This window comes from Macaca nemestrina, chromosome 11 (genome assembly GCF_043159975.1).
Source record: "Macaca nemestrina isolate mMacNem1 chromosome 11, mMacNem.hap1, whole genome shotgun sequence".
Lineage (NCBI taxonomy): Eukaryota > Metazoa > Chordata > Mammalia > Primates > Cercopithecidae > Macaca > Macaca nemestrina.
The window spans coordinates 126,288,553-126,312,545 of NC_092135.1; the positions used below are offsets into that span (position 1 = coordinate 126,288,553).

The following is a 23,993-nucleotide window of genomic DNA, read 5'->3' on the forward strand; positions in this document are numbered from 1 at the left end:
TTGGCAATGTAGTATCACTACACGCGTGCCCTGGCCAGTGGATATTGGGTTTTGCTGCTCTCCAAGAATCCGAACTTAACGTGTTTATTCTAGGGCCTGGTGCTCTCCTCTGGAAGCTACCTCGCTGTTTGCTTGGGGAAAAGAGGGAGTAGGGATGGCTCCAAGAGCCACGCTAAGCCGCTGCCGAGGGGAGGTGGCGCTGCGCCGCAGCCGGGGCACCCTCTACCTGGGAGCAACAGCATCCTCCGCTCCCGGCGCGAAAGCTCCGCGCCCAGCGAGCGCAAAGAGCGCAAAGGCCACCTGCCCAACTGGCGGAGCAGGAGCAGCACCACCGCCCCGATTCACCCAGACGTTTATGGGGAAGACATAAAAATCTCGGGTTCTTAAATTCGCAAAAGACTGAGTTAGAAGGAGTGCGGAACAGGGGCAAATAAGAAACAGGAGAAAGAAACACGCCCCGAAAAACACGTTACTTGCACCCGGCAGCCCCCGGGGGGGCGTCCCTGACCTACCCCGGTGTGGGGACGAGAAAAGTCAAAGGTGTTAAGGAAGGAACTCGCAGACTGGCAGGGAGTGTGGGGGCGGCGGAGGACGGCGGGACTGCAGGAGACCCAGGTCTTTTCTGTTCAACCTTAAGATCTCGCTTTGGGGGTAGTCTAGGTGTCGGTAGGGAGTGAGGGACGATCTTCCCCACCCTAGCAGCCCCAGACACCCGCCCAGGTTAAGGTGGACGGAAAGCGGGGGTACTTTGCCCTAGCCCGGTTCCCTCCTGTTTTAGACCTTGGAATCTGGCTCCTCACAAGGTGTGAAACCTCTCCAAGCTGTGTCCGCGGAAAGTCCGGCTCCTGGCTCCACCCAGGGCAGAGCAGACCTCAGTCCCTGGGCCTTAGAGGCGGGCACGGGGCTGACCCCCAACCCGTGCCACTCCAGTGCACAGGCCCCACTCAGCCTCGCGCGCTGTGGGGCAGTTGACAGGGACCCCTGTAGCTCCAGCGAGGCTGGACAGGACTTATTTACAAGTGCAGTGACCCCTGCCTCCTCGCTGGGAGCCCCGTGCAAACCGAAGCACTCTGGGGCAAGTTGGTGAGCGACTCACAACGCGGAACGGAGTTTGATCCACATGATATTGGGCATAGAAAGAAGCGGGTCTTACCTTGGTACAGAGAGCAGGGAGTTGCCATCCATTGTTGATGGGCGCCTAGAGAAGAAAGACGGAAAGTGCAGGCGAAGGATAAGTCTGTGGTGCTAGGACCCAGCTCCCAGAGTGGCAGACTGGCGCGCGCCAGGAGAGAGGCGCGCAGGCTGGGGCGGCGGCGGCGCCCACGGAGACTCGCTCCTCCCTGGCCAGCAAGCTCTGTGCGCTGCGACCGCCCGCTGTCCCCTCCCGCCGTCCTCTCTGATCTTGCAGGAGCGCTTGGCCAACGCTCCCACTTTTCTGCCTGGCTCCTGCCTCCTGCAGGGCGGGCCCCAGTCTCAGTTGCTCGAGGATCCTGCTCTACAGCTCATTCGTGCCCAGAAACATAGGTGACTCCGAACAAATGTCTCTTTCCCCACCCGCCGTCGGTCTCCCCTCCCTTTCTCTCTGGCGTACAGCGGGTCTGAGCCCTGAAGTTGTTCGCCCACTTTCCCACATTCACGCCCTCACTCCTGGCAGTGCCCACACTCCCCACTGGTCGCGCGCCGCTCCTCTGGCTTCCTGTCTGGATTTCATTTTCGTTTGTGGTCTACCATGTTATGGTCGATCACTCAGAACCATGCTCTCTTTGACGCCCCCAAGTCTTTTCCCTTTATTTGGACTTTCTCTCTTGGTTTCGGTTTTCACTTTTCTTTAACTCATTTTGCTTAACTGTGACTTAGTCTTCTCTCTCTTCTGTTAGAACCGTGTGCGCACACAGAAATCTCAAAACCTATGAGAGCGGCCATCCTTCCGAGGACAGCACTCGGAACCTGGGAGGAAGAGCTGTCACAAACTTCCCCAGTTGCCGGCTGGGTATCTCCCTGAGCAAAAATGAGAGTTGTCTTAAGAAGAAAGACACTGATAGTAGCAAGTATCTGCTAAGATGAGGGCGCTGTGGAATTTGCTTCTTTTCCCAATTAAAAAACAAATTAAAAATAAAATTTGGGACTTCCACAAATGGGAAGGTTGAGCCAATGTACTTTTAGCTGATCCTCCTAGTAAGTACAACTAAATCCCCCGGAGGTTATCTATAAAACAGGCATGAGGAAAAGGTGGACGGAAGAATGCAGACCCCTAGAGATCCTGGGACTCAAAGCATGACATAATGATGAGTTCCTGAGGTTCTCCCAGACTTTGGCTGAAGAAGATGACAACCCAGAAATGTCAAGGGGCAGAGACAGGAAAAGCCTTGACAAAGGACTCCTCTTTCTAGCCACAGGATCAGGAAAGAGGCAGCCTAGCAAGACAGAAAATTTACACACAATAATAGCTCCCCTGTGGCCAAACACCATGAGAAAAAAACCTGTGGCCCTTTTTCAACTACACCATCAAAGGCCAAAGAGGGAGGCTACATTTCACCATCTGTAGGCTCTAAGGATGTAAGTCATTACATCCTTACATAGTCATTACATACCCTGGGCCAGGTGATGTCAAAGAAAACTAAGTAGGGACCAGGACTTTCATCCCCTCCAAACACTGGCCGCACTCTCCTCTTCATGTCTCCTTTCCCCCATCATGGTGCCAAAAAGAGCTTGACCTTCCACAACCACACAGAAGTAATGAAGTCCACTTCCCATTCCACACATGCAGGTGGCATCATGGCAAAGTAGGGAGCCAAGACTTTTTAAAAAATATTTTTTATTTCCATAGATTTTTGGGGAGCAGGTGGTGTTTGGTTACTTGAGTAAGTTATTTAGTGGTGATTTGTGAGATTTTGGTGCACCCATCACCTGAGCCCAATTTACACTCTTTTATCCCTCACCTCCCTCCCACACTGTCCCCTGAGTCCCCGAAGTCTATTGTATCATTCTTATGCTTTTGTGTCTTCACAGCTTAGCTCCCACTTATAAGTGAGAACATATGTTCGATTTTCCATTCCTGAGTTACTTCACACAGAATAGTAGTCTCCTGTTTCATCCAAATTGCTGCAAATACCATTAATTCATTCCTTTTTATGACTGAGTAGTATTCCATTATATATACATATATAGCACAATTTCTTTATCCACTCATTGATTGATGGACATTTGGGCTGGTTCCATGGGATCCAGGACTTTCAATCCTAACAAGGAGTAGCAGCACCGCTTCTTCACCTTGGTATCAATAGAGCTTGTACTTTCATCTCCACAGAGCAGTAATGAGCACTCCCCCACTTCCACTCTACACTGAGGCAGTGTCAGGGGAGTTGTTGTGGAGAGCTAAAAACCATAGTTCAGAAGTAATAAGGCCCTATGTGTATCCCCTGCCCCCCACTCCCAATCACAGAAGGCCACATGGGAAGCAGGAACTAGGTACTCCTACCACTCTTATCAGTGGAGGCCTAGTGAGTCGCCTAAACTCCCACCCACCCTTGCTTCACAGTAATGAATACCACTACCTGTTTTTCAAGTGTCAACAAAAGCCAAGTGAGGAGCCCAGATTTCTACTCCCACTTGCTAGTGATGAGGTAGTGCTGCCCTTATTTTCCTTGCCTTATAGGAGAAGTGTCAAGAGAATCCATCTAAAACAGATCTTTGAATGAAATTCAGAATGTTCTGACATAATGCCCCAATTAGGCAGGCTTTAATAGAAAATTATTTGTCATATTAAAAACCAGATCTGAATGCAAATCCACACACAAAAAACAATCAATCGATACTATTAATAACATGGAAATGACAGAGATGTTAAATGTATCTGTCAAAGATTTTAAAGCAGCCATGATAAAAATAATTTAATGAGCAATATAAACAAATAAAAAAAAAAAAGAAAGTCCGCCCCTAAAAAGTCTAAGCAGATGTAAGTAGAAGATGTAAAGAAAAACTAAAGGGAGGTTTAGAAGTGAAAATAGAGTAACCACAATAAAACACAAATTGTTTTATTAGTTGGAGAGAAGCATCACTTTACCCATAAAGGAAATATAGTTCAAAAACAGTGAATTTCCCACTGGAAGCCATGGAGTACTGAAGTAATTGACAACATTTTTCAAGTGCGGAGGAAGAGAACTATGAACACAGAATCTTATGTCTAATAAAAATACGCATTAGAAATGAAGATGAAAATGGTATAGGATTCCAGCAGACCTCTTCTAAAAGAATGACTAAAGGAAATTGTCTAGATACCAATGAAACTGTCTTTACAGTTTCAGGCATCTTAGAATATCAGGAAAGAAGAAAGCAGTAGGAAAAATTTGAAAGATACCACAGAATTTTCTTCTCCTTTTGAGTTTCCTAAACTATATTTGAAAATCAAAGGAAAGATTATGACTTTGATATGGTTCTAAATGTAGATAGAGAAAACATTTAAGACAACTATATTAAAGGGAGAAGGGTAAAAGTTGTAAGACAAGTAAAGTTTACATATTTTACTCAAACTGGTAAATTGACCAACAACAATAAACTATAAATTTATATATATGTATACATATACATACATATATATACATACATGCATATGTATACACATATATAGCATGTATAGAAATTACAAAGCTATGCACATATATATGCTCAAAAATAATGTAGGTTAAATCAATAAAATTGGGTTTATTGATTTTAATTATTTTAATCATTTTAAATGATTTTTATCATTTAAAAATTTTTAAAAATGTTTAATTAACCCATAGTAAAGGAGGAAAAAGGAAACAAAAACAAAGAAGGGAGAAAACAAATGGAAACAAGAAAATAAAACCCTGTCAATTTTGAGCTTAATGTACCAATGATTACATTAAATGTAAAGGGTCTAAATAGAACAATTTAAAGACAGAGATTGGCAGTGTGGATTAAAGATATGACCCAATTATTTGCTCTCTGTAACAAACATTTCAAATATAGCCCTATAGGAAGATTAAAAGTAGAAGTGTAATAAAAGATATATTAGGCAAACATTATTTAAAAGAAAGCATATGTGGCTATATTTATATAACATACAATAGACCCCAGAGCAAGGAAAATTACCAGAGACAGAGAGGGAGATTATTTAATAATAAGAGGGTCAATCTACCAAGTAGACATAGCAACTTTAAATGTATACACAGAAACAGCAGAACTGCAAAACATACAAAACAACAGAATAATAGAACTAAAAAAAGAAACGGATGAATCCAAAATTATATCTGAAGACTTTAACCACTTTTTCTCAACAGTTGATAAAACGACTAGTCAGAAAATTATTGAGAATATTGAAAGACTCAGCAACACCATCACCCAAAAGGATCAAATTGACATTTATAGAATATGCCACCTAAAAATAGAATACACTTTTTTTTTTCAAGTGTCCATTGAACATACACCAAGATAAACCATATTTGGGGGCAATAAGGAAATATCAATAAATTATAAATAATTGAAATCATATATGCAGTGTGTCCTTCAAGTACAATGGGAACAAAAACGAAATCAAGAACAGAAAGATAAGAGGAATATATTCAAATACTTGGAAACTAAACATCACCCATCTAAATATTCCATAGGTTAAAGAGGGAGCTTCAAAGAAAATTTAAAAAATACATCTAATTCAATGAAGATGAAAATATAATATATCAAAATTTCTGGGACATTATTATGCTACACACTAAGAAGAAACTTCTGGAAATTAAATACCTGACAAAAGACTAGCATCTAGAATATATTTTAAAAGCCTCTCAAAACTCAACTGTAAAAAAAAAAAAAAAAAAAAAAAAACACAAAAAAAATCCAACTAGAACATGAGCTAAAGATATAAACAGACATTTCACTGAAGAGGTTTTACAGATGACAAATAAGCACAGGAAAAGATGACCAATATTACTATTAGGTAAGTTTTAATTTTGTGTTGTTTCTTGTTAGAATGACAATGATATTTCATTTTATACCTTTCAAAATGGCGAAAATTAAAAATATTTCCACAACCCAATGTTGAAAAAGCTGTGGGAAAAACGGAGTCACTCATCCATTACTGGTGAGAATATAAAATATTAAAATCACTCCAAAGTAGTTTATCAATTTCATAAAAAAACTAAACATGCTAGAAGAATACAACCCCACAGTTGCACTCCTGAGCATTTATCTCAGAGAAATTAAGCCTTCTGTCCATGAAATATTCTTACTCCAATGTTTATAGCCGTTTTACTTGTAATAATCAAAACGTAGACACAACAAAGATATCCCTCATTGGCAAATAGTTAAACAAATTGGTATAGCTATACCTTGGAATACTACTCAGCAATTAAAAACAACAACAAAATATCAAATATACATGAAATAACATGGATGAATCTCCAGAAAATTATGCTGAGTGAAAATAGTAATCCAGGTGGTTATATTATTGTAAATATATAATAATATATAATATATGTATATACGTATACTATGCAAATATATAATAATATATAATAAATGTATATATATTATATATATATGACATTTGTAGAAAACAAAATTTTAGAAATGGAGAACAGATTAATGATTGATGGAAACTAAGGAGGGGTGGGGACCAAGGGAAATGGATGTGGATATAAAATGGCAACATGATTGATAGATCTTTGTGGTTATGGAAATATTGTATATCCTAACTGTATTAATGTCAATATCCTAGGTGTAATATTATACTATAGCTTTTGCAACATGTTACCTTTGGAGTTACCTGAGTAAAGGGTATATAAGCTTGCTTTTTTTATTTCTTACAATTGCATGTGAAACAACAGTAATTTCAGGTAAAAATTGAATTAAAAAACAGAAAGAAAATATTGCTTTTATATGGTCAACTAGAATATTACCTAAAGTAAGTGCACGGCCTATACAAAAATTTAAAGATTTTTCTCTAGATTATGCTGTCTTCACTAGAGAAAGAAAATGATTGCCTTCCAAGTACCCATAATCAATGGGAATTTAGAGATAAGTAGAAAGGGAACACACACACACACACACACACACACACACACACAGAGGCTGATGCAAAGCCCTCTTAGCCACAGTGGAATAAAGAGATGTTGCAGCATAACTGCTGCTAAAGAAACAATCATCAATATTTTAAAATGCTTTCAGTGCTTTAAAATCAATCCTGAATAGAATAATAGAATAAAATCGATCCTGACTATAATAATAATAGAACTGCTCCATCTTGTTGGAATTCTCTGAAAGATTAACACCATTGTAAGTTGAACTCGAAACGATCCAGGTCTCTTCCTTCCTTCCTTCCTTCCTTCCTTCCTTCCTTCCTTCCTTCCTTCCTTCCTTCCTTCCTTCCTTCCTTCCTCCCTCCCTCCCTCCCTCCCTTCTTTCTTCCTTTCTTCCTTCCTTTCCTTCCTTTCCTTCCTTTCCTTCCTTTCCTTCCTTTCCTTCCTTTCCTTCCTTTCCTTCCTTTCCTTCCTTTCCTTCCTTCCTTCCTTCCTTCCTTCCTTCCTTCCTTCCTTCCTTCCTTTCTTTCTTTCTTTCTTTCTTTCTTTCTTTCTTTCTTTCTTTCTTTCTTTCTTTCTTTCTTTCTTTCTTTCTCTCTCTCTCTCTCTCTCTCTCTCTCTCTCTCTCTCTCTCTCTCTCTTTCTTTCTTTCTTTCTTTCTTTCTTTCTTTCTTTCTTTCTTTCTTTCTTTCTTTCTTTCTTTCTTTCTTTCTTTCTTTCTTTCTTTCTTTCTTTCTTTCTCTTTTCCTAAGAGAAATCTTGGCAGCAGAGGGGTAGAGTGAGGTGAGATGCTAAGTATACACACTGCACCATATGGGAACACTGGTTTTACTTACATTTCATTCTACTGTATTTTTCTGATCTAAGGCTTTTGTGATCAGTGTATTCATTTTCTATTATGGTTATAAAAAATTACCACAAAGTGGCCAGGCGCGGTGGCTCAAGCCTGTAATCCCAGCACTTTGGGAGACAGAGATGGGCGGATCACGAGGTCAGGAGATCGAGACCATCCTGGCTAACACAGTGAAACCCCGTCTCTACTAAAAAATACAAAAAACTAGCCGGGCGAGGTGGCGGGCACCTGTAGTCCCAGCCACTTGGGAGGCTGAGGCAGGAGAATGGTGTAAACCCGGGAGGCGGAGCTTGCAGTGAGCTGAGATCCGGCCATTGCACTCCAGCCTGAGCGACAGAGCGAGACTCTGTCCCAAAAAAAAAAGAAACATTACCACAAATTTAGTGGCTTAAAATAACAAAATTTATAATCTTACATTTCTAGAGGTCAGTTAATTATAGTTCTCATCAGACTATTATAAATTATCACAAATGTAGTGGATTAAAACAAAATAAAATTTATAATCCTACAGTTCTGGAGGTCAGTTCATTATTGTTCTCATCACACTAAAATCAAGGTATCAACAGGTTATGTTGTTTTGGAGGCTCTAGGGAAGAATCCATTTCCTGGTCATTCAGGTGATTGGCAGAGCTCAGCTCCTTGTGGCTGTAGGACCGAGGTCCTCATTTTCTTGCTGGCTGTAAACTTGGGGCCACTTCCTGCCTCTAAAGTCAGCCCCATTGCTTGGCTCTTAGCCCTCTCTCTTTCTCCAGTTTCATAGACAGCAATAGTGGGTGAAGTCTTTCATACACACTATATCTCTGGCCCACTTTTCTGCCTTACTCTTCCACTTTTAATGGCTCACATGATTAGATTGGGCCACTTGGATAATCCTGGGTAACTTCATCTCAAAATCCTTAACCTAATCACATCACCAAAGCCCCTTTGCTCACATAAGTAACATTCACAGGTTTTGGGGACTGAGGCATGACTATCTGACTGTCTTTTGGGTTCTGTTATTCTGCCTACCGTGATCAGCCATTTTGGTGGGCCGGCGTGGTGGGTAGGGAAGGAAGGCCGTATGTCTCAATTGCACATCCATGCCAGGATTCTTGTTTCTTAGAAGTTCCCTGCTTTGCAATGATTCCCAGATTGTCTCTGGGCCCACATGCCTCTGCTTTGGAGATTCTACAGGATTGTACTTGTTGATTTCCTTCATTCCTTTCCTTGGTCTATTCATGTTTTCGCTATTCAACAATGAATACTCACTGTCTTACTCCATTTGGGTGGCTGCAACAAAATACCATAGACCGGGTGGTTTACAAATGACAGACATTTGTTTCTCACAGTTCTAGTGGTTCAGAAGTCCAAGATCAAGGTGCTGGCAGATACAGTGGCTCGTGGGGGCCTCGTGGGGGCCTGCTTTCCATTTACAGCGATACCTTCTCTCTGCATCCTCACATTGGTGGAAGGGACAAAGCGTCTCTCTGGGACCTCTTTTATAAGGGCACTAATTCTATTCACGAGGAATGACTTTATTGCCTTCCTAGGCCCCACTTTCTAATACCAATTATATTGGTGATTGGGTTTTGGCATATGAATTGTGTGTAGGGGTGAGGAGGGGGACAAATATTCAGACCAGAGTACTCACTGAGTGTGTTCCATGGTTCAGGTACTATTTCAGCTGAGTGCATACTGAGGGGCATTAATAACAGGAGTGGCCAGGTCCTTGCCTATGCCCCAAAGCTTAGTTCCCTTCCCTTCCTTTCCCTTCCCTTCCCTTCCCTTCCCTTCCCTTCCCTTCCCTTCCCTTCCCTTCCCTTCCCTTCCCTTCCCTTCCCTTCCCTTCCCTTCCCTTCCCTTCCCTCCTTCCTTTCTTTTCTTTTTCTTTTTCATGGAGTTTTGCTCTCATTGCCCAGGCTGGAGTGCAATGGTGCGATCTCAGCTCACTGAAACCTCTGCCTCCTGGGTTTAGGTGATTCTCCTGCCTCAATCTCCCCAGTAGCTGGGATTACAGGCACCCGCCACCATGCCTGGCTAAATTTTTGGATTTCTAGTAGAGACGGGGTTTCATCATATTGACCAGGCTGGTCTCGAACTCCTGACCTCGGATGATCTGCCCACTTCACCCTCCCAAAGTTCTCGGCCACTGCGCACAGCCAGAGCTTAGTTTCTGATGGAGAGGGCAGAGTAAATGGGAGACTTTTAGATAGTAATGTACAGTATAAATTACAGACAGCAGGGTAACTTTGGATTGGCTGGTGGGGAACATATTTCTCAAAAGGGAACATTTACACTCATTCCAGACAGAAAAAGCAAGATATGCAAAGAAGAATGTGGCCAATAGGCGGGGGAACAAACGGTTGTTGGAATAGTTTCTGAATCAGCCCTAACTTAAGGAGGAACTCGATAGCTTGGCAGGTACAAAGAAGGCTGGTGCACATTGTCTTTTTTTGTGATGGTTTCCCTCTTCCACATGTAGGATTTGGCCAGCTAAAACTTGCACTTCACAATCCATTCTGAGGTTGAGCACAAATCTGAGAAGTGAGCATCATAGTATTCTTCTCACTCTCTCCCCACCATTCTCTGTAAGTCTTATAGCGTCCTCATGACTCTCTCAAATAATAGTATGGATCGCTGACTGACACTGAGGTTTTTCTCCCAAGATATCTGACAGGTATAGTATATACTTCTTCATTTAAAAATAAAGAAAAGAGAAAGGAAAAAATTATCAGGAGATAAATTACAGTTGTAGGGAAGTGGTTCAGTCTGTAATTTACATGTCACACATTATAGTCCTTACCAAGAGACAAGGAAAATGTCTATGTACACTCCAAGTCCTAAAAAAATTTTTGATTACTGAGACTCAGAGCCTTACTTTACAAAACAAAATAGAACATTCTTGTGTTTCAAAATTGCAGTGATCACTGCGCCTGCCAAAACAACTAAGCAATGAGGTTCAAACAAATTAATGGGAGATAGTTGCAATTTTTTGTGCTACATGTTAAAATAAACAGTTGGAATTTCTTTTTATTATTTTAAAAAAAGTAAGTGGAGAATAGGGCATTATGGAACTCTTCAAATCATTAGTTTGACTGAAATTTTCTTTCCAGTTTCTCAGCTTTGCAAAGTTCTCAGTCCCTGTGGCACTGCTCTCCAGTATGTTAGCTTCTACCAATTCTGAGAGCGGGAAGGGGTGGTGCAATTAGCCCGATCATAGTGGTTGGCAGCTGTCAGAATTTGAGCTTCTCAAGGTTTCGGAGGGCAGCAGGTGCTGTTCTCTTAATGTGGTCTCAAAACAGAGTCAGAAGTCAGTAGATTTCATTCTGATTTCTGGAAGAGGTGTGAGGAGCTAGAATGTAAGAATTCTGAAGTTTCATATCAAAGATTCAATGATAGTCATAGAACTTGAAGGGATTACTGTACAGGGCCTGAACAGTTCCTAAGAGTAGGTGAAAATGACTAAGATTTACCTGTGTGGGCATAAGGAAATGCCCTACTTAGCTTTAAGGATATAGGCATAGAGAAGAAACAAGTGAGATGTGATATTTATTTAGCAGCTTAAGGAGCCAGTATGCTCAGAGGTAGCAGTGAAATGGGAAGAAGCCCTTACGTAGTCTAGTTATGGCTACTCTCCTAATATCCCTCCCCAGGATCTGCAGCATTGATGACACCTATCAAGTCAACAGAACACATCTGAATATGATCAACTTAGTGATCAACATTTAGCTTTAACAGTAAGCACCTGAATATGTTAACGTACACTTTTGGAAGATGGCTTTTGAAAATGGCTGAACCATGTTCTTTGGGTCAGTGGGTCTCAACCCCGTCAACAGATCCATACTTAAGCCCTGCAAAGATTGACTGAGTTAGAGTTGTTAGAGATAGTGTGCAGGCATCTGTATTTTATAAAGGTTTCTAAGGTAGATCTAATGTGCAAAGTCTATATGAATCTTTACTAAGTCTACAGAAGAACTTGAAATGATTTTTTTTTCCAAATATTTTATTTTATAGAACAGATCACAGGCCTAGGGAAAAGACAACTTGTTTAAAATACTATGCAGCACTGGGCCTAGAATAGAAATATTCTAAATCTTGCCATTTAGAAGAGGCCATGGCTGTTTAAGTGAAAGCGCCAGGTCATATAGGGCAAATATAATTTTGCTTGTACAAGTCTTTAAGGGATTACTTTATACATCCTTATAGTTCCTAGCAAACTTTATAGGTTTTCACAATGTTCAATTATTTATTCAGCCCACACATACTTATAGAGCTCCTTTTCAATGGCAGATCTTTTTTTTTTAGGTACTTGGATTCCATTAGTGAATAAAAAACATTCACAGACCCTTGCTCTCCTGTTTATTTTATATGCTCTCCTAGGAGAAGGTAGACAATCAACAAAACACATAGAAGTACATGAATTGGTTTAATGGAAGGCAATATGTACTTTTAAGAAGGAAAAGTTGAGCAGAGGAGTTGAGAGTACTGGGTACTTTTAGCATTAAATAGAGTGGTGGGGTTTGGCCCTATTGAGATAGTGATCACTGAGGAAAGGGTGGTGGGAGTGACTATCTGGGGAAGATATTTCCAGGCAGAGGGAATAAAGAGAATGGTTCCGAGGGAAAGTTGCAGGATAGGAAGGAGGGTGGGCTAGAGCAAATCATAAAAGATCTTGTAGACCATTTAAGGACTCTGATTTTATTCTAAATGAAATGGGGAGCCTTTGGAGGGTTTTGAGCAGAGAAGTGAAATGTGATTGATGTTGTCAAAAGATTAGTTTGGCTGTGATGTGGGAATAGAGTCCACAGAAGCAAGAGTGAAGACAAGTGCTCCATCTACGGGGGCATCAGGGCAGGGGTAAGAACTAGGAACATTCTCATGATATTTTGTTGTTTGTTTAAAGGTATATTTTAAAATTTGTTTAAAAACATTTACACACAGTAGAATTCACTTTGAGTGTGTAGAGTTCTGGGTGTTTCCACAAACTTATCAAGTCCGGTAACCACCACCTAATCAGAATCAAGATGATTCCCTCTTCTCCCCCAAACTTCCCCTATACTATACCTTTGTAGTCCTTCAACCATCTTCAACCACCCCTCACCTCTGGCAACCACTGATTTATTCTCCATTCCAAAATTTGTTGTTGTTGGTTTTATTCCTCAGAATGTCACATACATGTAAGTATGCAGTATGAAATCATTTGTATGGTTTCTTTTTCTTAGCATAATGCACTTGAAATTTATCCAGATTGTTGCATGCCGTGGTTTGAATGTATGCGTCTCTCTAAAATTTTTATGTTGGAATTTAAACCTCGAGGTGATGGTATTAAGAGGTGGGCTTTTTTTTTTTTTTTTAAAGGAAGTGATTAAATCATAAGGGCTTTGCCCTCATAATAGATTTGTGCTCTCATAAAAGAATTTGAATGGAGTGTTCTGGTGCCTTTTGCCCTTCCATCCCTTCTGCCATGTGAGAACGCAATACTCTTTCCTTTTTGCCCTCTTCTGTCATGTGAGGACATAGCAAGAAGGCACAATGTTGGAAGTAGTGAGCAGTACCCACCAGACATCAAATCTGCTGATGCCTTGATCTTGGAATTCCCACCTTCCAGAACAGTGAGAAATAAATTTCTATTGTTTGTAAATTACCTAGTTTAAGGTATTTTGCTATAGCAACAGAAGCAGACTAAGACATTGTGTCTAACAATAATTCACGTTTTTTAAATTGCAGAATCGTATTTTGTTGTATGAATGTACATCAGTTTATCCATTTACTCACTGAAGAACATTTGGTATATTTCCAGTTTTCTGACAAGAATTTGCTGTTATACAACCAAGGGGGAAGTTTTCATGTGAATACACAATTTCATTTCTCTAAAGTAAATACATAGGCGTGCAATTTCTGGGTCATATGTTAAGTTTATGGTTTAACTTTATAGGAAACTGCCAAACTATTTTCCAGAGTGACTGTACCATTTTGAATTCTTAGCAGCAACTTAAGAGAGTTCTATTGCTCCACATTTCCATCAATATTGGATAGTATCAATTTAATTTTAATTTAATCATTCTAATGAGTGTGTAATGGTGTGCCAATGTAGTTTCGATTTGCATTTAACTAATGATTATTGATGTTTAACGTCTTTTCTGTGCTTCTTTTCCATCTACACATCTTCCTTAATTATTTGTCTGTTCAAATTTTTACCCATTTTTCCTTTTTTAAAAAACTGAAACATTGTTGAGTTTTGAGATTTTACACACATTCCCACACACATTCCAAATATAATACCAAATTTGCCAGATATATAATTAACGGATATTTTATATCCAGGTTGTGGGTTATATTTCTATTCTCTTAACAGGACTTTTCATAGTGACAAAGTTTTTCATTTTGTTGAAGTCTAATTTATCAATTTTTCTTTGATGAAGCATGATTTTGGTGTCATTTTCAAGAACTCTTTCCTTCGCCTAATTTTCTTATTTTTCTATTTTTCTAAAGGTTTTATTATTTTTCATTTTACATTTAAGTTTATAATCCATCTTGTATTAATTTTTGTATAAAGAATAACATATTGGTTGATATTATTTTTTTCATGTGAATGTTTCATTGTTGCAAAACTGTTAGAAAGAGTAACCTTTCTCCATTAAATTGTCTTTGTAACTTTGCCAACAGTCAGTTGATCATATTTGTGTATGTCTATTTCTAGACTTTCTATTCTGCTATATTCATTTCTGTGTTTATCCATTTGTTGGTACTATGACAGTCTTCGTTACTGTAACTTTACAGTAAGCCTTAAAATCAGTTAGTGTGAGCCCTCAAATTTTGTTCTTCATTGTCAAAGTTCTTTTGGCTATTCTAGTTCTTTCCTTTCAACAAAAAATTTTAGAGATAGCTGATTGATATTGTATTAGTCTGCTCGGGCAGCCACAGCCAAAATACCATAGACTAGGTGGCTTAAACAACAGAAATGTATTTCTCACAGTTCTGAGAGAGTCTAAGATTAAGGTGCCATCTGATTTGGGTTTTGGTGAGGGCTCCCTTCCTGGCTCACAGAAAGCAAAGCCCCTTCTCACTGTGACCTCACACGGTAGAGAGAGAGAGAGAGTTAGCTCTGTGGTGTCTCTTCTACTAAGGACAGCAATTCTGCTGGATTGGGGCCTCATCCTTACAATCTCCTTTAACATTAGGTATCCCCATAAAGCCCATATCTCCAAATATAATTGGATTGGTAACTGGGGCTTTAACACATGCATTTTGGAGGTATTTAACACATGAACTTTGAAGAAACACAAATATTCTGTTCTTAACAGATATCTATGGGAAATCCTGCTGGTATGATTAGGATTGCACTGAATTTAGATATTAATTTGGGAATTGTGGTTTTGAATTATTCATTCTCATAAGAAAGATATTGTTTCTTTAGCATTTGGAATATTACATTGTCTTATGAGATTAAATGCACTTTGAGTGTTTAATTCTGTCAACTTCTAATTATTAGAAACACATATACATGTGCAATAGCTAAGGATATATCTGATAGTGAGGAAAAAAGCTCTCCTATGTGTGAAGTAATTTTCATAAAGTATTGTAGATTCAGTAGGAAAAATTGTGTAGGTGTGATATTGATATATACAGAAAAGATAGTGAAAATGTTTATACACTTATGTAATTGTTATTATTTCTTATTTATGCAGAATACTTAAAACAGATGTATTGAAAGTTCGCTGATGAACAATTGATGCCATTTGTTTTCTCTTTCTTTGTTAGCTTTAATTTACTATTTTATAGATGTTTCATATGTCGTGAAAAACGGCTTTTGTTGATTTTTAAAATCATCTTTAAAAGATTATTTGAAATAAAATGATGCATTCTATTTATATCATACACAACACCAACTCAAAGTGGATTAAAGACTTAAATTTAAGTCTTGAAATTGTAAAACTTCTAAAAGAAAGTGAGAAAATGTTCATGACATTGGTCTTGACAATGATTTCATGGCTATGATGCCAAAAGCACCAACAACAGAAACAAAAATAAACCAGTGAGATAGTATCAAACTAAAAAGCTTCTGTACAATAAAGGAACCAATAGAATAAAAAGGCAACCTGTGTAATAGGAGAAAATATTTACACATCACATATCCAATAAGGGGCTAATGTCCTCATTATGTAAGGAACTCCTATAGTTCAATAGCAAAAAATGAATAACTCAGTTAAAAAATGGAGAGATGATTTGAATAGACATTTCTCTAAAGAAGACATGCAAACGACCAAGAGGTATATGAAACAATGTTCAATGTTACTTGTCATCAGGGAAATTAAAGTCAAAATCACTGTGAAATATCCTCTCACACCTGTCAGGATGGCTCCTAAAAAAATTAATAAATACATAAAAGACAACAAGTGTTGGCAAGAATGTGGAGAAACTGGGACGCTTGCACACTGTCGGTGGGAATATAAAATGGTGCAACTATTATGGAAAATAGTACAGAGGTTTTTCAAAAATATGAAGATAAAACCACCACATGATGTAGCAATTCCTCTTCTAAGTATTTACCCAAAAGAATTAAAATCAGGATACTGAGGAGATGTTAGCACTTCCATGCTCGTTACAGCACTATCTGCAATAGAAGAGATGTGGGGACAACCTAAATGTCCATTGACAGATAAATGGATAAAGAAAATGTGTAATACACATGCAATGGAATACAATTCAGCCTGTAAAAGATGGAGATTCTGGCCACGTGCAGTGGCTCACACCTGTAATCCCAGCACTTTGGGAGGCTGAAGCGGGTGGATCACCTGAGGTGAGGAGTTCTAGACCAGCCTGACCAACATTGTGAAATCCCCATCTCTACTAAAAATACAAAAAAAATTAGCCAGGCATGGTGGCGGGTGCCTGTAATCCCAGCTGCTTGGGAGGCTGAGGCAGAATAGCTTGAACCTGGGTGGCAGAAGTTGCAGTGAGCCAAGATCACGCCATTGCGCTACAGCCTGGGCGACAAGAGCGAAACTCCATCTCAAAAAAAAAAAAAAAGATGGAGATTCTGAAATATGGAAATATGCAATAACATGAATGAAACTTGAAGACATTATGCTAAGTAAAATAAACTAGTCATGGAAAGAAAAATACTGCAAGATTCCACTTCTGTAGGATATCTAAGATAGTTGTATTCATATAATCAGCGTAGGATGGCGGCTGGGTGGAGGGAGAAAAAAGGAATTCCTAATCAACAGGCAGTAAGTTTCAGGTAAGCAGGATGAATAAGGTCCAAAGAGCTGCTGTACAACAATGTACCTGTAATCAACAATAATGTACGTTTACAATCTGTTACGAGGTGAATGTCATGTTAAGTGTTCTTACCACAGTAAAATAGCATTAAAAGAAAAATAAAATAGATGAGGTGAATTACGGAAGAGTAAACGACGTAGGAAAAGCACAAAAGCAGGAGCCAAGAGATTAGAAGCTGGGAGACTTTTCGTCTCCATGTATGGTGTGCTGAGTAACACTATGCAAGTCCACCTCCCACATGGACACGCCCATAACACTTGTGGGACTTTACTATATAGTAAAGTTACAGCAATCAAGACTTTTATGTACTAACAAATAGACAAACACGCAGATGAGTACAGCAGAATAGAAAGTCCAGAAATAGACATACACAAATATGGTCAACTGACTGTTGGCAAAGTTACAAAGACAATTTAATGGAGAAAGGATATTCTTTCCAACTGTTCTGGAACAAAGAAATATTCATATGAAAAAAATAACCTCAGCCAATATCTTATTCCTTATACGAAAATTAACACAAAATGGATTATAAACTTAAATGTAAAATGCAAAATTATAAAACCTTTAGAAAAATAAGAATATTAGGCTAAGGAAAGAGTTCTTGAATATGACACCAAAATCACGCTTCATCAAAGAAAAACAAACATCGACAGTGTAACAATAGAAACCCACAGGCCTTCTGTCCCAATGGTAAGCTACTTAGGGAGCTGTTAAATAGAGCATGTTTGTTTGTTGTTGTTTGCTTGTTTTTTGTGTGTTTTGTTTGTTTGTTTTGTTTTTGAGGCGGAGTCTCGCTCTGTCACCAGGCTAGAGTGCAGTGGTGTGATCTTGGCCCACTGCAGCCTCCATCTCCCAGGTTCAAGCCATTCTCCTGCCTCAGCCTCCGGAGTAGCTGGGATTACAGACCCACACCACCACACCCAGCTAGTTTTTGTATTTTTAGTAGAGACGGGGTTTCACCATGTTGGCCAGGATGGTCTCTATCCCTTGACCTCGTGATCCGCCAGGCTGGGCCTCCCAAAGTGCTGCTATTACAGGCGTGAACCACAGTGCCCGGCCAATAAAGCACGTTTTATCTCCTTATTTGATTAACATACTTTCGTAAGGTCAGGGAGGCCAGATTCTTGTCTTCCTAGAAGGTTCATGAGCGACCTTGGCAGGCGAAGGGAGGGTTGGCACTGTCCCATAGACTCTGGCCCCTTTCTCAGCCTACTCTCCTTGCTGGAGTGCCCATAGTTTTCAAAAATCCTGTAGTGCTGCCTTGTGTGTACTGTGCGGGCTGATTTGCCAGAGGGCTTTACTCAGTGCCTTTCCACCTTCGCTTTTCCTTCTTTCCTTGGTGCTGTGCTTCTCACTGGAGGTCTCTGTGCTCTTACAGCTATCCTAGTGCCATTCCACTGCTACTTTATACTCTACACGTTGCTATTTCAGTGGTGCAAGACAGGCAAGGAGGACGTTCTCTTAATTCTGATTAAGTCTCAGTCTCGGGCAAGTCCTGTACTCCTGGGTAAGACTTTCTCGTTGCTCCCTCCCCCAGCTGTAGTCCTGATCCCATCACGGCATTCCTGCGCCCTCTCCAGGGGAAAACATTTGTTCTGCTGACTTTCCCAGCTGGGATGGATTTTACCCAGTGCCCTGAAGATGACAGTGGTGCCCTCCCCCAGCTGCAATATTAAGGCTTTTATTTCTTACAGTAGACAGGGAGAAGTGTGTAGGTGGGGTTTATGCACCTGCTGTTCTTCTCCTCAAGACCTGCATATAAGGGAAACTTTTTCAGGACTCTCACCAAACATTTTTCAGGGATCCATGATAAAAGCGTGCAAGAGGGTGAGAATTTTCTATATATTTGTGTTTCCAGAGAGTGTACACTCATTCTCTTGCCAGACATTACCTAGCCTCCACCAATGCCACAACTATCTAGTTGAACTTTTCCTGTCCAGCAGCTTCTGGTCCAGGTCAGCAAATACTCTATCCCTGTCTCTCTCTCAGGCAATTGTCTCTGGGATTTCAGACCAGTTGATGATCCACTGCTCTCAGATCTCTGAGGGGTTCAAAGAAAGCCATAAACATACTGTTTGTCTGCTTTGTTGTTTGTTGATAGAGTGGATATGAGGCTCTTTTCAGCTTGCTACATCCTAAGTGAAAAAAGTATTTGCAAATCATATATCTGATAAGGGGTTAATCTCACAAATATGTAAGTAACTCCTGTAATTCAATAGCAACAAAATTAAAGAACTCAATTAAAAAATGAACAAATGACCTGAATAGACATTTCTATAAAGAAGACATACAAATGGCCAGCAGGTATGCTGCTATTAGTCTTTAAAGAAAAAAAAAAAAGTCTAAAATCAACACTGATTTATATAAAAATGTTATATAACAATAAAAATGTTATATCACTTCAGTTATTCCCTGGTAATAGGATTATAGGGAACCTATTTCTTTTGTTTATCTGTACATTCTGATTTTTTCTTACAAAAATTTTCTTAATCAGAAAAGGCTTATTAATATTATTTTCATGCAAAAATAAAGAAAAAATGTGGATTTGTTTTGTAGGATGAGTCAAATTTCTGCTCCCCAGACATACTGGCTAAGAAACCATACGGTTTACTTTTGAAACTGAACACTTGTCTGATCCCTAGTGCAAGGCTAGTGTTTGCCACACGTTGGAAGCATGGGTTGTTCCCAGGCTGGGGTCAGCAATCTCCTTCTCAGTGAGGTGTGTGAAGCTGTGAAGGCCAACTGGGAAACAGCAACCTGGGGAGATATTGATCAACAAGCACAGCGAACCAAGATCACACAAAATAAAGAGTGGCTGGTAATTTCTCCTCCCACCTTCATACCCCTATCCCCTCCTCCACCTGATTTTGTCATGTCTCACTGCTGTCTCAGATGCAATGTCCCAGGAATGCCTTCCCCATACTCCCATAAATGAGCAAGTTGCTCCTCTTGTGTCCTCTGCTGTCCTCGTCTACTAGGGCTAGTGTGGCACTCATCACTTTATCGTATTCTAATGTAGACCTCTTTGTCTACCTATAAGGCAATAAGTTTCATGGGAACCAAAGCAAAACCCTTTCATTTTAGCATACCCCCAGTTGCTGGCATGATAAATATTAGTTGATTGAATTCAATAGAACATTTATTTATTTATTTATTTAAGACAGAGTCTCTCTCTGTCACTTAGGTTGGTGTAAAGTGGTGTGATCTCTGCTCACTATGGCCTCAACCTCCTGGACTTAAGCTATTCTCCCAACTCAGCCTCCTAAGTAGCTAGGACCACAGGACTGCACTAGCATGCCTGGCTAATTTTTCTATGTTTTGTAGAGACAGGGGTCTCCCTACGTTGTCCAGGCTGGTCTCGAGCTCGTGGGCTCAAGCAATCAGCCTTCCAAAATGCTGGGATTACAGACATGGGCCACTGCGCCCAGCCTAAAAATTCTTTTTTTTTTTTTAAGTTGACTTTGGTGATCCTTTTAACCTGATTCAACCCAAATATGTTGTTTGCCTGCCTCATGTGTATGCTCATGACAATTGTCAATATATGGATAGATGGACACATCCTTATCTCCTTCACTATATATTCAGCACAAGTAACAACTGGGAAAAAATTTTAAAACAAATTATATGTAAGTGTTTAGAATGGTCATTATTTTTAAAAACACTTTCCCAGTCCCAAAAATGCTTAATTAAATATAAGTAATCAATTAGATTTTTCTGCCCTTCAGCTCTAAAACCTGAAGTAATTGTAGAGTATTCTTTTGTAGATACAATTTATTCCTCTAATGCGGTTATAATTTCAAGAGCATACTGGAAAAGAATTCCGTGGAGGAATTACATAACCCACATATTTAAATTTAAATTCTAAATATTCACTTTTATTCCATAGTTATACAATTAAATTTTAAAATAATAAATTTGCCTCGATCTTAAAGTGTTTTTTGTTTTGTATTTTTTAATATTTCAATTGCAAAACTGCCAGCTGTGTGACTGTATACTTTGTGTTCCCAAAGCATCTTGTAGCTCCTCTAGGATAGCTTGACAGTTACTGCTGATATTTTAATATTATTGCCTATGTGATGTCTGTCATCATTGTTACATTGTAAGCCCCACGTGAAAGCAGCATACGAAGCTATAATACCTTGTTCACTGGGATACTCCCAGTGCTTAGCCAGGCTTCAGAATGCAGTAACTATTAATGAATATTCAGTGAATAAATTAATATTAATGTGACTTAATTTAAAATATTTTAATTTCCATTTATTTCTTAAACTATTAAATCTATATTTGGATTTTAAGAGAAGCTCCTTTAAAATAATTGCTGTGTTTATTAGGTTCTTACTCTGGCTTTGGTGCTATTTTTGGCAACAGCAAAGTAATAGCTGATTGATTTATGGGGGAGATAATGGCCATCATTGGTGATTTTCTGTAAAATATCTTTTGAAGTGTCATTCAACAGAAGAGGTTGCAAGGGCAGTAAATAACTCTATTATCTAAAATTTTAGTCACAGGATCGATTACATCTTATGTCTCTCATACAAATATTATCTTTGATGTAGTAAATAGCCCACAATGTAGCCCAGACATTGTCAATGGTGCTATTTCAACTTCGAAAACCTGTGAGACAAGGTTGTCAGTTTTTGTGTGTAAAGTGCAATCCCTGCTGTGGATTTTTGTAAGAGACATAGATCCATTGTCTTCCTGGGAAACAAATGTTTGTAATTAACCACAAAAAAAAAATGGTGTTTGATGTAAAGTGATTTGTCACAGAATCTGTATGTTGGTGAAATATACAGGTTTTAGGTTTGGAAGCATACACTGGCATAATTATATTGATTTGGTTTGTTTTACTTCAAAGTTATTCTCGATGATCTAATTCACTTAGATTTAGTTTTTTAACTGATTTTCTGTGTTTGACATTTGGCATCAAACCTCAACCTAGATCACAGAAGGAATAAGAAAAATAATCAGAGGCAGCTTCTTTAGGCCATAAACCTTAACCTAAACATTTGGCAAACTACTGCCTTCACTATGACTCCAAGCTAGATTTGTGCTAGCTACATACTTTTATCTTCACTGGAGGGAGTAGGATGGATGTGGCATGTTGGTGAAAAGGCACATACACTCTCTTAATAGATACATTTAATATGTTATTAATTTATTATTATTAATTAGTAAACTACTACAATTAACATATATAATTAATATGTATCATAATTTGAATAGCAACTTTTATATACTAATTTGCAATAAAATAAGTATCAGGAATAAAACATTCCCTTAAAAAAGTTATTCCATGGTTTCTTTTTTTTGTTTCTAGGTCAAGTTTGTTTATAAAGAAAAAAGCTGCGTAGTGCGAAAATACGGTACCAGTTTTTAACCTTCCTCATGTATTGAAGCTTGTTTAGTATTTTTTATTCAACTTTATATGTTGCTAGTAAATTAGTAAATTGAGTTCCATAAGCACAAACTCACCTGGGGACACAGTCACCAAGAATCTCTCAACCCATAAGAAGCTCTTGATTAAATGCATTCAGATTAAAATCATATATACATCATTTCTTCCTACACTTTTTGTACAAATTGTGTAATTGATAGAAATGAGAGGTTAAAGTTTGAAACCAAGGCAGGAGTCATAAAAAATGATTTATCACCAATACAATGGCTAGTGGAAGCCCACCCTCTACCAGTGAACCCTTGTTTTTATTCTTCTCGATTTTTTCCCTCCATTTATTAATGGAGGAGATAAGTATGTGCGGGATATTGACGTGGAGAAAACAGTGTTTGTTTCCAGGCATAAACACAACTTCATTCCTTACTCTATTACTTTCTAACTGGGTCACCTTGGAAAAACTCATCATGTTTTTGAGCTTGTTTCTTCACCTCAGTAATAGGAAATACAACCCTGGCAACAATACTGTGAGCTTTAAAAAGTGGGGGTTGCTTGTTACATAACTTACTGCATGCTTTCAAGGAGTAATTCTGAACATATTCTGTGAAGTGTTTGGAAGCCCCTGCAATGTGTAAAATAATTTATATGCTGAGAAATATACAATGGCTGCAACTTGTGAAGGATTCAATTTTTTTTTTTTTTTTTTTTTTTACTTTTGGCTATTTGCAACAATAAAACACTATTGCTATAGATGAAAAGTTATTAGCTGTTAACTAATGGTTGTATTTTTTTTTTCAGGTTTTCACAGAGGCCTTTGTGGAGAAGTATCTTCTAGATTAGGATTCTAGGAGTCCAGACTAGGAGTCTAGAAAATACTTCTTTCTCTTTACAAAGGAAAAGAGAAACATCATTTATGGGAGGGTTAAATACATGTTTAATATATTTAAAAATATATGTTTTTACATTTTGAAACACTTGCTGTGTTTCAACTGGAACAGGAGCTTAGATCTCTAATTTTCCAAGGGAAAAAGACAGAGACAGATGACTTTAAAAAGTTCCCGCAGCTAGACAGTGTCAGGATATGGCTAAAATACTAGTGAATGCTCTTATGAACTTTGGAAGGCAGAATAATGACCCCCTAAAGGCGTCTATGTTCTAATCCCTGGAAACTGAATATGTTACTGTATTAGTCTGTTCTCACGCTGCTAGCAAAGACAAACTCAAGACTGGGTATTTTATAAAGGAAAGAGATTTAATTGACTCACAGTTCAGCATGGCTGGGGAGGCATCACAATCATGGTGGAAGGTGAAGGAGGACCAAAGGCCTGTCTTACATGGCAGCAGGCAAGAGAGAGGGTGCAGGGGGACTGGCCTTTATAAAACCATCAGATCTCGTGAGACTTATTCACTATCAGGAGAACAGCACGGGGAAAACCCGCCCCCATGATTCACTTAC

The 23,993-nt window shown here is 39.0% G+C and overlaps 1 protein-coding gene across 8 annotated transcripts in view; it reads right to left on the reverse strand.

Moving 5' to 3' along the window:
- The window catches only part of SPHKA (SPHK1 interactor, AKAP domain containing), a 195,038-nt gene extending 193,489 nt beyond the window's left edge, over window positions 1–1,549 (reverse strand). For 5 of the 8 annotated variants that reach the window (XM_024790336.2, XM_071073491.1, XM_024790340.2 and 2 more), the window contains exon 1: window positions 1,154–1,548. In XM_024790336.2, coding sequence (XP_024646104.2) covers window positions 1,154–1,185 — 32 coding nt within the window. In that variant the 5' untranslated portion in view covers window positions 1,186–1,548. Of the gene's footprint in view, window positions 1–1,153 lie in introns of all 8 variants that reach the window. The other 3 variants (XM_024790341.2, XM_024790338.2, XM_024790334.2) reach the window with 2 other exon arrangements.
- Window positions 1,550–23,993: the final 22,444 nt, after the last annotated feature.